Source organism: Eriocheir sinensis, chromosome 10 (assembly GCF_024679095.1).
Source record: "Eriocheir sinensis breed Jianghai 21 chromosome 10, ASM2467909v1, whole genome shotgun sequence".
In the NCBI taxonomy this organism is placed as follows: domain Eukaryota; kingdom Metazoa; phylum Arthropoda; class Malacostraca; order Decapoda; family Varunidae; genus Eriocheir; species Eriocheir sinensis.
In genome coordinates this window covers 20,304,451-20,322,975 of record NC_066518.1, presented here as the reverse complement: position 1 = coordinate 20,322,975, position 18,525 = coordinate 20,304,451, and the positions used below count along the sequence as shown (strand labels likewise).

General features: G+C 41.7%; 1 protein-coding gene across 2 annotated transcripts in view; it reads right to left on the bottom strand.

Moving 5' to 3' along the window:
- Positions 1-18,525, bottom strand: part of LOC126996673 (methylglutaconyl-CoA hydratase, mitochondrial-like) — a 36,999-nt gene that overhangs the window by 3,019 nt on the left and 15,455 nt on the right. For both annotated transcript variants that reach the window (XM_050857407.1, XM_050857406.1), the window contains exons 2-4: positions 7,516-7,680; positions 7,313-7,402; positions 7,037-7,168 (exon numbers count right to left, since the gene is read on the bottom strand). In XM_050857407.1, coding sequence (XP_050713364.1) covers positions 7,037-7,168; positions 7,313-7,402; positions 7,516-7,680 — 387 coding nt within the window. The remainder of the gene's footprint in view (positions 1-7,036; positions 7,169-7,312; positions 7,403-7,515; positions 7,681-18,525) is intronic.

Genomic DNA, 18,525 nt, shown 5'->3' with positions numbered 1-18,525 from the left:
TTATTCATAATTTTTCTAATGTGTAAATTCTTTCCGAGTTTGAAGTTCAACCTACTGCTACTAACCCATCTTCAAGGGGCTATATAAATCCATGTACTGCTCGAATTGGCAACACTGCACCTTAGTCATACAAAACAATGCAAATGGCGGCCGGGTAATGTTGGCGCCCGACGGAGAAGCGAGATAAGGCATGGGCGATCCTCCACTGATTTTTTAAAAAAAATTTTATAGCCGTTATTTGATCCCCCTGTATTCTATGGTAACATATTATAAGACAGCTATGGACTATGAAGGATCATACCCAATAATAAAGGTAAATTTGCAGTTGTTATTGGACAAGAAGGAAAGCGGAAGGGTTAACCCTTCCGCTCCAGGTGTCCTCTTGGAAGGACGCACGTAAAATTTGCCACAAAATCCAGGTGTCCTCTCAGAAGGCATGTGCGTATTTCTACCATTTAATATGCGCGCGCGGGCTTAGTTTGGTATGAGCCCACGCCCAGCATCCCGGAGCATGTGTTGACATCAACAGTCAGTCGGTCACTAGCCGCAGTGATGGAAGGACGTGATTTTTCACTTTCTGATGTGTCCGAATGTGTGTTTTCCTCCGCCACGGGGGACACCGCTTCCTTGCCTCCACCCGCCTGACGCTCCCAGCCCCGTTTTAGTACCGTGCCAGTATTTCATTACCTACCTTATGAAACATCACTAGCTCTTCATATATCTTTTCCAAAAACGTTCAACAATCATGTAAATGCTTTCAAAATCCAATTCAAGGACTGTATATTGTTAAAAATAGGGGATAATATTCACAAAGCATAGCCTCCTCTGGTGGTGGTGGTGGTGGTGGTGCAGCCAGTGTTGTGAGAAATACCTCCTCACAGAAATAAGTTGCATATACAGTAATCCCTTGTCTATCGCGGGTGTTAGGTTCCAGAACCCCCGCGATGGGCGAAAATCCGCAAAGTAGCGACCTTATGTTTTTTTTTTTTTTATTTATATATATTTTAAGGCTTCAGAAACCCTCCCCACACTCTTACAAATCTTTCCCACACTCCTATTGACCTTTCCCACAATCTTATAAACATTTCCTATGACGTTTCATTGTTACGATGCAGTCCCAATAAATGATTTTATAATTCTTGTTTCGACTTTCGACATTTGCTTCGTAAATATGAACTTCGCGCAGGAATTAGTTTGGTGGGGCGGAAGAATACAGAAGGGGAAAGGGAGGAGAGGGACGGAGTGAGTCATGAAAAAATACTGATAGAGGATGTAAGAAGGGAGAACAAGGAAAAGTAGTGGAGGAAACAGGGAGAGAGAAAAGAGGATGAAAACAAGAAGGGTGTGGGGAGGGAGGGACAGTGGGGAGAGTCATGTCAGGTCCTGAGGGAGAGTTAGGTCATGGCTTCAGTCAAGACATGACCTGACTCTCACTTCCGCCCCTCCCTCCCCACACCCTTCCCATTTCCCCTTCTGTGTGTGTGTGCGTCCGTGCATGCGTGTGTGCGAGCGAGTGAGTGTTCATATAATCTAATGGGGAAAGAGAAAAGGAGGAAGAGTGAGAGATAAGACTAAAGATAAGAGGGTGTGAGAAAGGAGTGGAGGAAATGGGACGGGAAAAGAAGAGAGGTAGGGAGGGTCAGGTAAAGGTGAGGAAAGAGGGGGAGAGAAAGGATGTGAGTGGGAGGGAAAGAGATTAAAAGAGAGAGGTAGGTAGGGTCAGGTAAAGGTGAGGAAAGAGGGGGAGAGAAAGGGTGTGTGGGAGGGAAAGAGATTAAAAGAGAAAAACTTGGAGGAAGGTGAAAGGAAAAGAAAGAAGGAGAAAAATACGGGGACGGAGAGGGAGAAGAAAGAAAGGAAGTGGGGGAGGAGTGAACCAGGGAAAAGACTAACGGCGCAATAAGCCGCGACGGGAAAAAAAGTGGGTGACGTAGGTGCTTATTTAGGTGTTCCTACTTGCGTTGAATTATAGTTTTAATTTTTTAGGCTAGAAAATGCTTATTTTACTGCAAAATCCCGCGATATTGCAAAAAACCCACGATACGATACAATTTAAAAATCGCGAGACCGTAATAAGTGAACCGCGATATGGCAAGGGATTACTGTACATGTGGGGGGTCGTAAAGTTCGGTTGGAGTAGTTGAAATATACTCCCCCACCCTAAACCCTCTGCGAGCTATTTTGCGGCGGTGGCACCGTCGCCGCGGACGCCGCCAGAGGAGGCTACGTTTTTGTGAATATTATCCCCTATTTTCAACAATAAATAGTCCTTGAATTGGATTTTGAAAGCGTTTCCATGATTGCTGAATGTTTGTGGAAAAGATATATGCTAGTGATGTTTCATAAAGCAGGTAATGAAATACTGGCACGGTACTAAAACGAATCTTTACCAACCTGTCAATAAATACGTAGAAAAGAAATAAATAGCCTACATTGTACTTGAAAAAAAAAAAATAATAAATATAATCAAAGCGCCGCTCACATATTCTCAGTGCAATATATAAAGAAAAATGTCAATAAATACGTAGAAAAGAAATAAATAGCCTACATTGTACTTGAAACATGATGAAATATAAATGTTAGTCACAGGCACACACCCGAACGCGGGCTAGTTCTACGGCAAAAAAAAGTGACCAACTTCTACTCATGATTACTCAGCAACCAGTGGACCTAGAGCGATCTACTAAACCCCATTCGACAGAGGATGGTGAATACTTCTAGAAGTAGTATATGGTTAATTTCTATTGTTTATTTACGTTGCAATTAGAATGTAAACGACCCTAAATTTTCCCAAAACCCCCAGACACAGGAGTCGCCTTCTGGAAACACGCCCGGAGCGGGAGGGTTAAAACACCCCAAAGAAGAAAAAAATCAATAAAAATTTGTACCTTCGGCATATAACACGCAGGGTTAAACTTTCAGGCATTTTTATGTGAAAAAGATGCGGTAAGTCAAACACTTTTTTTATAAGGGCCCTGGATGTACTAAACAAAAATAGGTCAGGCTGGTTGGGTGTGGTGTGAGTGAGGGTGTGGTGTGGTGAGGCTGGGTATGGTGTGAATTGTGGTGAGGTTGGGTATGGTGTGAATTGTAGTGTGACTGTATGGTGTGTGATAGTATGACTGGATTTTGTGTGATGTGTGGTGTAGTGTTGCTTGGTGTGATGTCTGGTGGTGTGGCTGGGTGTGGTGTGAGATATGGTGTGTTGTGCAATGTGGTGTGGTTGGGTGTGCTGTGAGATGGTGTGGTGTGAGGTATGGTATGACTGGGTGTAATGTCACTGGGCATGGTGTGGTGTGGTTGGGTATGGAGTGACTGAGTGTGACATGGTGTGGTATTGCTTGGTGTGATGTGTGGTTGTGTGTGAAAATGGTTTGTAGTGTGGTGTGAGGTGTGACTAGATGGGATGTGTGCTGGGTGTGGCTGACTGTGATGTGTGGGTTGGTGTGGCTATGTGGGATGTGTGGTGTAATGTAGTCAGGTGTGATGTGTGGGTTGGTGTGACTGCATTTGATGTGTGGTTTGGGGTTGCTGGGTATGTGTGGAGTGGCATGGCTAGGTATGGTGTGATGTGGTGTATAGTGTGGCTGGGTGTGGTGTGTGTTGCTGGATATGATGTGTGGTATGGTGTGGTTAAGCATGATGTGTTATTTGTGTGGGGACTGTGGGATGTAGTTTGGCTTTGTATGGTGTGGTTGAGTGATTTGTGGCTAGATATTATGTGTGGCATGGTGTAGTTGGGATTTTTGACATGATGTGGCTTGTTGCAATATATATGGTGCAGTTGGGTATGATGTGGAGTGGTATGGTTGGATATGGTGTGGCTGAGTGTGTTGTGGTGTAGCTGGATGTGATGTGACTGGGTGTGATGTGGTGTGGCTGGGTTTGATTTGCCAGCCACGGTACAGCAGAGGAGGGGGAGGGGGGAGGAGTTGGGGTTGGAGTCGACTAGATACTATAAAATACCTAATCTCTGATCTTGCTATAATTTCTGATTGGTGCATAAGGAACATAAGTGTTTTAATGCTTCCAAAAACTCATTTTCTCTGCCTGACAACTTCCAAACTTCCAAACATTTAACCCTTATTCTTCAGTAACAAACAGCTGATACCCTTCTACATTAACCAATATGCTGTGGGTGGTATGAATTCCTGACCTCTGCTCTCTTGCCAAAATTTACTTTTTCATGGCATAATTATTGTGTCCAGTAGTAATGGCAAACCTTGTTCAACATTTCACATATTTTGCACAGAATATTAATGAACAGACTGCAGTACTAATGAAATTACACACCGAGACTGATTTTCCTGCTTTACATGTTTGGAAGCAGCAATCCATAGTTAAACAAACATTCGTAGAAATAAGAAGAGGCAGAAGCGGTGATATTAGACGCACGTAACTGTGATGTGTTTTGTTTACAAATACCCCCACCTGCACAGCACCTGAAACAACTACTTGGCAGGGTGTTTGGCACCATCTTGGCAAAACTTGTTAGCTTTATTGTATAACACGCAACTCACCCCTCCTTCCTCCATTGACGCAACTTGGTCATTCATTCCTCCCAGCTAATGGGAATGTTTTTTATGGTTCTGCAATTCTAATCGTTAGTTATGAAATTCAGAACTGTTTCTATCCTATTGCTAGACTAAATCTCTACATAATTAGAAAAATACTAGTTGGGCCCCACTGTAAACTGAAGGCCATAGTGACATGTGGCAGTCCACCATGCATGACCCAGATCTAAAATTTGGTTAGTTTAGTTTATCTTCTCTCTGTCTCCCTCTCCTCCAGTGTATGTGATGGTGAAGATGGCTAATAATGTACTGTATGACGGATTTGGCCATTCAATTCTCCCCTATTCCTGGAGTGTTAGGGCTGCATGCCAGCCATCACAATGAAGTTAATTTTGTAATCAAAACCACCCAGTAACAATGATATTGAAGTGAAAAACAAAAATATTAGCAGCTGTATGGTTATGAGAGCAGCACATTAATGTACATTCCATGGTGTTTTGTTAGTCTCATATTTGGTTCATATTTAGCTGTTTCTCAACTACCCAAGTCAGCCAAAGCAGATGGGTTAAATTTTGCGGCACTGTTTTTATGCTAACTATATATTCAGAACCTGCCAACTACATGCCTCCACCTTTCCTGTGGCCTTACTGCATGCAACTTTCAACTGTAGCCCACCCCTATACTTCCCCCCCTTCAAAATCCCTTATATAAGAGTAACTAGAATCATTATATTTTTCATCCCTGTCACTGGTAAACTCTAGAACAGCCTTCCTTCAGCTGTATCCTCTTCCTTCATCCAAAATGTTCTCAAGCTGGGAATATAATGATACCTCTCAAACCATATATGAACATTCTCTTTGAATCTTCTATCCACTTTTTAGGAATGGTACTTTAGCATTTTTTTATTCAACTGCCTTATATGGTGTAAAAAGAAAAGGGAAAAAGAAAGGATAATACAGAATGAAAGATTACAGTAATCTTTTTCCTATGGTCTACACCAGAGCTATTCAACTGGTGGCCCGCAGTCCGTATCCGGACCTTCTAGGTGTTGTAGCTGGGCCCCAGGCACCAGGACTAGAAAAATGTAATAATATGAAGGTTCTGGAAGTGAATTTTTGCAAGTGTATTTCCTCGACTGACTGTAGGGCCTAAGGTCAGTCGAGGAAATACACTTGCAAGAATCCACTGCAAGGACCTTCATGCTATTTAATTATATTTTTTTACTTCTGGAGCCTGGGGTCCAGCTACAACTTCATCTGGACCTCTGCATGCATTTGAACTTGTCTAACTGGACCTTTGCTTATAATAAATGAGTAGCCCTGGTCTACACCATGCTGTGAATGCATTATTTGCAAAGCTAATCTGATAAGTACCTTTGCAGAAATCTTTGAAAATATTAATACAAATTGAAGAGTCAACAGGCGCACCTAACATCACCAAAATGTGGGGTACAAACTTGGCGCAGGGACTGTATTTGGGGGCCATTGAAGGTAACAGGCTAAAGAGTGGCCTATCCGGATATTTTGTTTTTATTCATTAATGATCCACGAGACATCCTAGAGTTAAATCAAAGTATGTGCTTATCTTTGTATTCATTCATACACACACTGGTATTATTTCTGTGGGGTCTGATTCACTTATTAGAGTGAAATTCTATTGTGAAAAAGTCAAAAATTTGTGTCACTAGTAAAAATGAAACTAATTTAAATTTTGCCAACATGAAATATACACAAATAAATAAATATGAAAGCTCACGAAGTCACAATAAGTGAAATCACCTGCTTTGCGCAGTAAAAATATGCTTGTTATGGTATCTGACACCCTCAAAATGGGGTGCATGCTGCCTCTGGCCTCAGAGCTACAGCCTCAACGTTGCCAGATTGTCGTACTCAACCGATTATATTTCCCAACTTCCTACCCCAAAACTGTCTTCTGGGCTTTAATAATGAAACTAATTTATAGTTATCGTTAAAAGAGTTAGATTCTGATGTGTCTTGGCAATAGTTAGGCGTCAGAAACCGGTAAATACTATGCTCTGAGTATGACAATCTGGCAATGGTAGCTATACGTATTTTCATATTATTGTTTTGTTGTTTATCCAATGTTGTGTTCAAGAAAAAGAATACTCATAATTTTAGTTAGTTTTATGAAATACAATTATAATGCTACCTTCTCTACCTTAGGAAACATCCTGAATCCTGGATCAGCTATGGTGATGTTAGGTGTGCCTATTGATGAAAACATTACACAGCATTATAATACTGCAGCCTACTAGATAGTTGCAAGTGAGCTGCAGGCTATGGGCTACATATAAGAAAGTGGCAGCCCACGTGTTTGACACCCTGAGTTAGAAGATATGTCTGACTAACTTGAATCTACTCACAATTCTTTGATGTACATTTTTTCCTTAAGAAAAAAAAAAAAAAAAAAAAAAAAAAAAAGTGGAAAGAAAAAAAGACTGAAAATAAGTTACCTGAAGTAATAATAGTCATGAGTATCAAGCACAAGGCAAATAGTCTCACCAGTTATGTGTGGAGGCAACACTGCAACCCACTCAAGGTTACTTGCTTTAAGAGCCTCCAGAATCCTTTCGTGGTCCTCCAGAAGGTGATAAAATCTCTCTGGAACTGCAGCTTTTTCCCGGAAGTTGAAGGCTGAAGGACAATTAGTTTTAGTTATAAATGTTGGAAGGATAGCCTTTAGTGATTTCTAATTTTACTGAACATAATGCTTGTATGACATGTTCATTATTGTATGGTTTTATAACTTAATTGCAGTTGAGAAAGAAAAGTTCTTACCAGAAAGGCATGCTGAAACCCGTTTCACTCCATGTTTTTTCATTGCAGCAAGGATATTCTTTGTTCCGTCAGACATCATTGTTGTTGGGCCTTATTGAACATTAATTAATAAATATGCTTAATTAAATAAAACTGCAGAGTTAATTAAATCATGTCAGTAATATTGAGACATTTTTACAAATTTTAACAGTGTAACCACTCACTCAAGTCATTCCTTGTTCCAAGAAGAATGACAACAGCATCCTGATTCTCAACAGCTTCATCCACTGCCTTAGAATCCAAGACATCACCAGCCTTAATTGTCACCTGTGAGGAGAGCTCTTCAGGTAGGCGTGCTGGGTCCCTTACAAAAGTTGTAACCTTGTACCCTGGGGAATTATTGTTTTGGTAAGTTTTTATTTGAGATCCTTCACTAAAAATTTGCTACAGACCTTGTTAAAATCATGCAACATTAAATACATATCCCCTGAATATCATGCCATAGTTATATGTGGGGGCAACACTGCAAACCACACAAGGTTACTTCCTTTAAGTCTCCATCATTCTTTCATGTTCCTCGAGGCAATCAAATCTCTGAAGCTGCAACTTTTACTTGTAAGTTAGAGGTTGAAGGGCCATTAGTTCTAGTTAATGTCAAAAGGGTAACCTTTTAAGGGTATCATTGAGTTTATCTATAAAAAAAAAATTAAAAAAAACATTCTAAATATGGTAAAGTATACCCTTTGGCCCATTGTGACATGTGGGCTACCACAGGTTTCCCCAGGTACCTATTTATCTACCAGACCAAAAGGAGGATAAACGGCTGGGTGAACTAAATGCTGACTGCCTGGGCTGAGGTTCAAACCTGAGCCTGCAGATTCGTAGCTAGGCACGCTAACCACTAGCCCACAGAGGCATATGGCATCCATAAAATGCTGTGGGCTAGGCCTTCATCAGTATAAACTCTTATAGCAATCCGAACATAAAAACATGGTTTAAAAGGACATTAACCCCTTCAACCCAGGGTTACATTTATACATGTACTATAGGCAGTAATAGGGGTTAGATCCCAGAGATAAACTACCCTGTTCACCTATCAACTCGACACAATCTTCCAAACACCTATCCTCTATTCTTTAACAACAATCAGCTGTCACCTTCTACACTAAATATCCTTCATCTATCCTTAACTCAAAATCTTAACTGGAAACTTCACATCTCTTCTCTCACTAAATCAGCTTCCTCGAGGTTAGGCGTTCTGTATCATTTACGCCAGTTCTTTTCCCCCGCACAACAAACATCGCTGCTCCAATAAAAGCAACTAGAACAAGAGGCCAAACGAGAGGTCAATTTTAGAAGAGGTGCCTCGACACTCCTCTCTTGAAAGAGGTCAAGTCATAGGTAGGAGGAGTTACAGGCAAAGGAAGGCTGTACCAGAGTTTACCAGCAGAAGGGATAAAAGAATGAAGGTGCTGATTAACTCTTGAATAAGGGATTTGGAGAGTATAGGGGTGAGTAAGAGTATATAGTAGAGTGCAGCGGGGCTGCGGGAGGGGGGTAGGCATGCAGTTAGCAAGTTCAGAAGAGCAATCAGCATGAAAATATCAGTAGAAGATAGAAAGAGATGCGACATTGAGGTGGAATTTAAGAGGTAGGAGACTGTCAAGAGGAGGGGAGTTAATGAGATGAATAGCCTTAGACTCTACTCTGTTGAAGAGTTATGTGTGTGGAGCCACCTCACACATGAGATGCATACTCCATACAAGGGCAGATAAAGCCCCTGTATATGGATAGCATCTGGGACGGGGAAAAGATCTGGCAGAGACAATACAAAACACCCAACCTAGAGGAAGCTGTTTTAGTGAGAGAGGAGACATGAAGTTTCCAGTTGAGATTTTGAGTTAAAGGACAGACTGAGGATATTTATTGTAGAAGAGGGTGACAGCTGAGTGTTATTGAAGAATAGGGGATAGGTGTTTGGAAGATTGTGTTGAATTGACAGGTGGAGAAATTGAGTTTTTGAGGCACTGAAGGACACCAAGTTGTTGTTGGCCCTATTGGAAATGACAGTAATGTCTGAGGTTAAGCATTCCGTAGCCTCCAGCCTGGAATCATTTAGTTCCTTTTGGGTGGGTCTTCTGTCAAAAGACGTTGAGTAATGCAGAGGGGTCATCGGCATAAGAATGGATAGGACAGTTTGTTTTGGAAAGATAATCAATGAACAACAGAAAGAAAGTGGGAGATAGGACAGAACCCTGTGGGACACCACTGTTAATAGGTTTAGGGTACGAACAATGACCATCTACCACAGCAGAGGTAGATCGGCCAGAAAGGAAACTGGATGAAAGTACAGAGAGAAGGATAGAAACCATAGGAGGGAAGTTTGGAAAGCAAAGATATGTGCCAGACTCTGTCAAAAGTTTTCAAGGTGTCTAAGGCAACAGCAAAAGTTTCACCGAAACGGCTAAGTGAGGATGACCAGGAGACAGTAAAGAAGGCAAGAAGGTCACCAATAGAACGTTCCTTGCGGAACCCACACTGGCGATCATACAGAAGGTCAGACATAGATAGATGCTGAAGAATCTTCCAGTTAAGGATTGATTCAAAAGTTTTAAGAAAACAAGAATGTAAAGCAATCGGACAGTAGTTTGAGGGACTGGAGCGGTCACCCTTTTTAGGCACAGGCTGTATGTAGGCATACTTCCAGCAGGAAGGAAAGGTAGATGTTGAAAGGCAGAGACAAAAGAGTTTGACCAGGCATGGAAACACAGTTTTAAACCCGTTGACTGCGGATTTCCTACAAGAAGACATCACCAAGCTACAGGAATGGATAAAAAAGTGGCTACTACAATTCAATGAAGAAAATTGTAAAGTCCTGCACCTTGGGAAACTCCACTATCCACCACAGAGGCAGAGAAAGACATGAGTATATGTTATCAGGCTACCAGTGAAAGGCAAATTCGTTCCAATCGCAGTGGATGAGTTAAGAGGACCATCCTGTAGTGATTTTACAAAAAAATATGGAAAATGAGTTAAAGCCACTGAGAGATACATGTGGGCTAGGACAGTTCTCTCGTGGCTGGTTTTGGAAAAATCTCTATATTTAAAGGGCAAATTTCAAGGTCCCATGCAGCCCCTGACACGTGGACAACAACCGTTTTTGTTTATATCAATATTTATGGTAAAATATCATTACACACGTAATTATTAATATTTCTGATGCATTTTTTTTATAAATCGCACGTCTGGCAGTGAAGCTAGGCATGAGTGTAATGTGGAGCCGACGGCCTGCCTAGAGTTCTCAGAGCGTCGTATGATGATAGGTACAGGAAGAACAGAGAAAATGCTCATAGACTCCAGCCAAATGATTAAAGAAAAAGCAGAAAATACATGTCAGTGAAGGGTATGAGACTGAAAACTATTGATAAAACACACATTCTTAGAACAATAATACTTTATTTTTTTATGTGGTAGCCTATAGGGGCGGTAGGCTTTCTTGAAGGGTCTGGTGGTCGGCCCCAGCCCGTCATGGCACAGGAAGGTATTTATAGTGGCTCCATCTATTCTTGGCTCATGCTGTCCCCCAGAGCTCATTCTTGATTCACATGGACGATTTCCTCAAGTCCAGGTTGATAGGCGGTTTTCAGGACAGCATATGGGTAGTCTTATGCCACTTGGCGGTGACTGAAAAATCCCAGGTGGTATTGGTGGATTCAAACCCGCGTCGTCAAGGACGCGGTTAATTTGTAACCGAGAAATTGGGAAAAATGTGAGAAAAACTTTGTTTTGAGAAAACTGCCTCTGAAGTTTTTTTTTTTTCCCTCCTTTATTTCTAGCTCTCAGAATTTATTGTTACTACTTGCCAAAATTACATATTCTAAGTTTGCAAACATGTTTCTAAGCATATTCCTAATGTCACATCTGGTCCCCCTTACAATGTAAGTAAATTTTTTTTTGTGTGTGTGTTTGGGTAGGCAATGGCTGAGTGGTTAGCGTGCGGGGGCCGGAAAAAAAAAACAATATTTCAGGTACCATTTTAAAGAGGAATGAATGCACAATGACAATAAAGAAAGACTTTTTCTTTTATTCTTTTCATGCAAAATCATGAACTGTTTAAACGCGAGTAAAAAAAAATCATGTAAAAAAAAATCAGAGAAACTGAATAATCTGGCTCTTTATTTTTGTTTCACCACTTGCAAGTTTTATATCAATGTAAAAAAAATTCCTAAATACGTGATGAACTAAATGGAATTGAACATTTTTGAAATTGTAAAAAAATTCCTTTTTCGTATATATATATATATATATATATATATATATATATATATATATATATATATATATATATATATATATATATATATATATATATATATATATATATATATATATATATATATATATATATATATATATATATATATATATATATAATTTAGGAAATTTTTTTACATTGATATAAAACTTGCAAGTGGTGAAACAAAACAAAAAAAAAAAAAAAAAAATATATATATATATATATATATATATATATATATATATATATATATATATATATATATATATATATATATATATATATATATATATATATATATATATATATATATATATATATATATATATATATATATATAGTCTTGGTCCACCCAAGCGTTTTGCGTCGCGGCTTAGGTCATTCAGGACCCCGGTGACCCTTCCCTTATATCGCGGTCTAGTGTCACACTGTCAGGAGCTAAATAGGAAGGCAGAGAGGAGGGAGGGAGGCAGAGGAGGGGAAGGGAGAGAGGAGGGAGGAAGGCAGAGGAGGGAGGGAGGGAGGCAGAGAGGAGGGGAAGGGAGAGAGGAGGGAGGCGGGGCAATGGGCGTTAAGGTGGTGTCACACTAGCACTTTTCCGTCGATTAATGCCATTTTTTTCATCGTTCATGAACTTATCGCGAATTTGTCAGGCGATCAGGATCGTTAAGACCAAGACCGAGACTTTCCACGAGGATCAAATGATGAAGATGAAGATTGAATGGGAAGAAGGAGAGGCGTCAGCTTCATCGACATCTGAGGGAGATGCAGCGTTAAGCGTGGATGGCGTGCACCTGGCGGACAAAGGAGGATGGGGGCGCCTGCGTGAATGGGTGCGGATGAAGTCACTGTATGCAGTGGGGACAGTTTGAGCAGGTATAAATGACCTAGCAGAGGTGGATACACAACCCAGGCAAGTGAAAGTATGAAGATTGGATGTTTGAATGTGAGAGGTTGGGGTGTGGGCAAACTTGAGGACATGAGTAAGGAACTGGATGAATGGAAATATGATATAATAGGACTGAGACACACCTGAGCAGACTGAGGGAGTGAGTATGTGATGATTGGGAAGGCGAAAGAAACAGGAGACTATGGGAGGCGTGGCCTTCCTCCATAAAAATGAGAATCTGAAGGTGGAAGAGCTAGATGTAGGTAACAGTGCTAGCAGTGAAGATGTATTGGCCGTGAGTGTGGAATGCAAGAATAAAAGGGCAGACTAGAAAGAGTAGTTATGGTTGTTGTGTATATGACTGTAGAAGGTGAAAGAGCAGTAAGGAAAACAGGGAAAGTACAATATTCTTAGAAAAGTTGTGAGAGAGCATGCAGGAGAGAGTGATTGTTATGGGTGATATGAATGCACATACAGGTATGTTAGGTGAATAAATCGGAATGGAGAAATGCTAGCTGAGTTTGTAAGTGAAATGAACTTAGAGAACCTGAATGAAACTCTGGCTGAGGGACGTGTGACCTGGAGTGCAAGAAATCAGGAGTCTGCGATTGATTATGTACTGGTAAATGGGAGAATCTTGTGAATGTGTGTCTCGTATGTGGATAGATGAAGAGGGAATGATTGATATTGTGTCTGACCATAATATGTTGACCGTGGAGTCTGGGCTGAATGGTAGAAATGAAATGAAAGAGAAGGACAGGAAGAAGAAGAAGTGGAGACTGAGAGATGTAGGGTGGGAAAATTTTCAGGTAGACTTGAGTGAAAGAAATTGGGGTTTGAATGATGTGGCTCTGAATGAAAGGCTGAGAATGTGAGAGGAGCTGCAGTCCAACATGTAGGGTATGTGAGAAATGGTAGAAAGCGTGTAAACCGTGGTGGAGCGATATTAGGACAGCTAGGAAAGAACGAAAGAGACTAAATAGACTGTGCGAATGAGGAGAAGGAGGCAAGAAAGCAAAGAAGCTGAGGTGAATACCAGAATGCATGGGAAAGCTCGTGAGACACCAACGACTGACAAAGCGGAAGATCATGAGTGCAAAGGTTCAGTGTGAAAGAAGTGTGATTCAGACCCTGAGAGAGAAAGGGCTTGAGGGAGGTCGTGAGTGGTATAGATTCCTGAGAGGTGAGAGGATGAGTGACAGTGAGAATGTGGAAAGTCTGAAGGTGAATGGTGAAAAAATTACAGATAAGGAGAAAATGAGGGAGTCAATTAGGAATTTTGGGAAGAAATAGGAGGAGTAGGGAAGTATTTGGTGTGAGAGAAGGATGTGTAACTATGGAGGAAAGATGCAAATGAGCTGAATGAAAGGATCAGTAGGGAGGAGGTTGAGAGATGTGTGAAAAGACAGAAGAATGGTAAGGCTGCAGGACCAGATGAGATCCCGTATGAGTTGTATAAAAATGGAGGTGAGGCTGTGATTGAGAGGATGACTGAGTTATTCAACCAGGTATGGGAAGAAGAGAGAGTGCCAAGTAAATGGAATGAATGTAGAGTGACTCTGATCCACAAGGGCGGGCATAGCAGGAATTAAAGAACTATAGGCCAATCTCTCTGGTAAACTCAATAGGAAAAATCTTTAGTGCTGTGTTGAATAAAGGTTGTGTAAATGGATTGAGAGTGCCAGGGTGCTGGGTGAGGAGCAGAACAGTTCAGTGGACAGGCGAGCAGAAGATAATATGTTTGTTGTAAATGAGCTGATTGAAAGGAAAAAGAGAGGGAGGGAAACTGTACTTAGGCTTCCTAGATATAGAGAAAGCTTATGACAGGGTGAATAGAGATGTGTTATGCAGAGTGCTTGAAAAAGTTGGGCTGAGTGATAAGATTGTTAACATAATTAGAAGTATGTATGTAGGTACAAGAGCAAAGTATAGACTAGGTGATCTAGAGACAGGTTGGGTGAAGAGTGAAAGAGGAGTGAGACAAGGCTGTATATTATCACCAACATTATTTAGTCTTTTCACAGAGGAATTAGCAGTCAGAATGAGGAGAATGAATGCAGGAGTGAGAATTGGAGAGGATAAAGTATGTGTGTTGTTGTATGCGGATGATGTGGTGGTTATGAGTGAGTCTGCTGAAGAACTACAGAGTCTCCTAGATGTGGTAGGGGGTTATGGAAGGGATTTTGGGGTTAGGTTCAGTAGTGAGAAGAGCAAAGTAATGATAGTGAATAGGTCAGAGGATGAGAGAGAAACAACTTGGAGACTGGAAGGTGATGAGTTGGAACAGACGGAAGAATACAAGTATCTAGGGGTGTGGATGGAGGTAAATGGATGCGGCAGGGCCAAGAATGTAAAGATAAGTATGGCAAACCAGTGGGTAGGCCGTTTAGGGAGTGCAGCGAGGATGAGAGCGAGCAAGTATGATGTCATCCGTGAGGTTTGGAAGAGTGTGGCTGTCCCGAGCATTATGTATGGAATGGATGTGATGACATGGAATGACAGTGAGATAGAAAAATTGGAAGTGGGGCAGAATAGGGTAGCAAGAATGGCACTGAATGCACCAAGGTTTGCAGCAGTAGAGGCTCTTAGGGGGGACATGGGATGGAGCACATTTAGGGAAAGACTAGTAAAGGCAACTCTGAGATATAAAGTGAGACTGGATCAAATGGAGGATGCAAGATTAGAAAGTAAAGTATACTTGTGGAGTATAAGTTATTGCAAATGGGCGAATAAATGTGGGCGAATGATAGACAGGAATGTTATGCTAAGTAGGTGGGTGTACCGACCCTTTGAAGATAGACAGAATGTGTTTGAATGGAGAATAACAAACAGAAATGGAGAGGGGTTTGAGTGGGATGTAAGAAAGTGGAAGAATGTGATAGATATGGCAGTTAAAGATGAGGGATTGAGCAAGTGGAAGAATGAGATGGAAAGAAAGGAAACTCTCGACTGGTATAGGGAGAAAGAGGCCCCAAAGTGTGAGGTGTGGTATGAGGGAAGCCTGGGAGGTGATCTTCTTTTCCCTGCTAGAGCGCAGTGTCTGGATGTGAATGCAAGGAACTATAGATGGTCTGAGTCCCGCAGCAAAGTATGCCAGATGTGTGACAGGGGTGTGGACGAGACTGTGCAGCATGTAGTGCTGGAATGCAAGAAGTATGACAGGGAGAGAACGAAGATGATGCATGTGTTTTTGAGCGAGATGGGACGTGATGTAAACGGGAGGACTGGATGGTGCTGCTGCTGGGGCTCAGTGGAGAGACGAGTGGACGAGTGATTGAGGCAGTGAAAGAGTTCTTAGAGGGCATGTGGCGTGAAAGATGTAGGGAATGATATCTTGCCCCGAGAACATTGACTTCCCGCATGTTTTGTTTTCTTTTCACAGGAGCTGCCGATATAAACTGGCTGGGGAGAAATCCCGAGCCACCTGTGACATCAAGATCAAGATCAAGATCGTGGCTTCAACCTGTCTCAAACGCTCTCCTGCAGTGACAGCCTTCCTCATCCTGGTGTCACTTCTGGCAATGAGAGGTGTCACTAACTCCAGAAGTCTGTGGTACTGGCTCTTGTCCAACCTGATCCAATTCTTCAGAGTCTCATGATCCTCTAAACTCAGCTCTTTTAACAGCCTGTGGTACACACTTTCTCTTTCCCGACGAGCCAACCATGAGCGCATCCATGCATGCTTTTTGGCTTGTTTAGCTCGTCTAAGTCTCACAGTATTAGGTTCAGAGCAGCGTATCTTTGCCGCAGCGTGGACTCCATGTTTGTTTACATTCCATGGTCTGTGTTTCAGACGAAACACCGTTTGTGTGTGACAGGCCGCAGCCAAGATATCGACGATTTTCAGAAAAACGACGGCGCCTTTAGGTTGCTCCTGGTGACGTCACGGTTAGACTGTGACGTCATGCGCAGCTCACTCATGGACGACTGCTATTGGTCGAGATTTTCTCATAGCACCATTATCCTAAAAAAAAAAATTCACGCGCCGACACCCTGCAGTGGTTGCAGATTGGGCTACTTATCGCAAATTGGGCTACTTTTAAAAACATGTTTTATATGACGTGTCAGAGGTGACTTCCCCAAATGCATATTTTCCCATAGGGTTATAGTCCCGCCGTTCGCGGTTTCGCGCATCGCGCCGAAGTCCGAACGAAATACCCGGGATGACTATATATATATATATATATATATATATATATATATATATATATATATATATATATATATATATATTCATCAAAATCTTTTGAAACTTCCGCAATATTCTCACATCATTCAGGTCTAAATGACATAAGTGAGTTACATTTTTTTGTCCAATAGTTTTGAAAATAGAAATTTACTGGACGGTTCCCTTAAGGACAATAGGAGGCACTCCATCAGGTCCATAAGCCTTCTGAAGAAGGCATAGAAAACATAATTCTTAAGAATCTTGACAGCAGGCATACTGGAGTCAGGGGGGGGGGATGAGTAGGAGGAATATGCCCTGAATCGTCCAGAATGGAGTTTTTAGAGAAAGTTTGAGCGAAAAGTTCAACCTTAAAGATCGATGAGCTGGTAGTGCTGCCATCAGGATTAAGGAGAGGAGGGAAAGATGAAGAAGTGAAATTGCAAGAGATATTTTTGGCTAGTTGCCAGAAGTCTCTGGAAGAATTAGATAAAGCAAGATTTTGACATTTGCCATTGATGATAGTGTTTGGGGTATGTCGCAGAATAGATTTGGCATGATTCCAGACGGATAAAGATCATGATTAGCAAGAGTGCGAAGGTTCTGCTACCTTTTATGAGCTGCCTCTCTATCTTTGATAATAGGTTTCCTTTCTGGCCGATCTATCTCTGCTGTGGTAGATGGTCACTGTTCTTCCCCTAACCCTATTATCAAAGAACAAGCATGATTGAACCAAGGCTTTTTAGCATGAGGGGTAGAGAAAGAACATGGAATCTGTGCCTCCATTCCAGAGACATAACTCAGTGATGCGCTGGGCACACAGAGGGGTCTCTCTCCTGGAAGCAGTAATCATTCCATGGGAAATTTGAAAAGTACATCTTCAGGTCATCCCACCAAGCTGAAGCAAAATGCCAGAAGCAACGCCTCTTTCGTGGGCCCAGAGACTGTAGCCTACATGAGCGATAGGACAGAATACAGAAATAAGGTTGTGATCGAAGGAGTCCAGCAGAGAGAACAGCTTAATACATAGAATAAGCTGAAGGGTTAGAGGTTAGGAAGAGGTTTAGAATGTTGGCCGTGTTTCCAAGATGGTCGAGAATATGTGGAGGGTGCTGAACCAACTGCTCTAGATCATTAAGGAGAGTAAAGTTGTAGGCTTGTTCATCAGGCTGGTCAGAGAAGGAAATGAAAGCCAAAGCTAGTGGTGAACATTGAAATCTCCAAGGATGGAAATTTCAGCATAGAGAGAGTGGGTCAAGATATGCTCCACTTCGGAATTCAGATAGTCAAAGAATTTTACATAGTTGGTAGAGTTAGGCGAGAGATAGACAGCACAGATGTACTATTTAGTAATAGAATGACAATGAAGTCTCAGCCAAATGGTGGCAAATTCAGAAGAGTCGAGGTTGTGGGCACGAGAGAAAGTTATGTCGTTGCGCATGTAGATGCAACATGCAGCTTTAGAATGAAAGTCACGATAGAGATATCTCTATCGTAACTCTCGATTTACGCGCGTATTGTGTCCTTGAAGAGGTCCCATAAATCAAAAACAATGTAAATCAAACAAGAGGTAGGTTTCTATAAAAAAATAAATATTCATTTCATTCAGTGGAGAGAGAGAGAGAGAGAATATCCATATCGCCGCTCAGTCTCAGCCTCACTCGTGTGAGGAAGAAATGAGGGAAACCATGAGCGACTGGCTAGTACTGTTACTGGTACCGTGCCGTATAGCTGGTACCGTTAGTACCAGTACTGGTACCGGTACCTGCCCACCCCTATTGCTGAGTAGCGTGGCAGCGTGGGTACTGTACTGAGCTCAGTTGTGTGGCCGCGGCGCCGTGTGAGTCCAATTGCGTGAGACATCTGGTGCCCACTCCATAAAA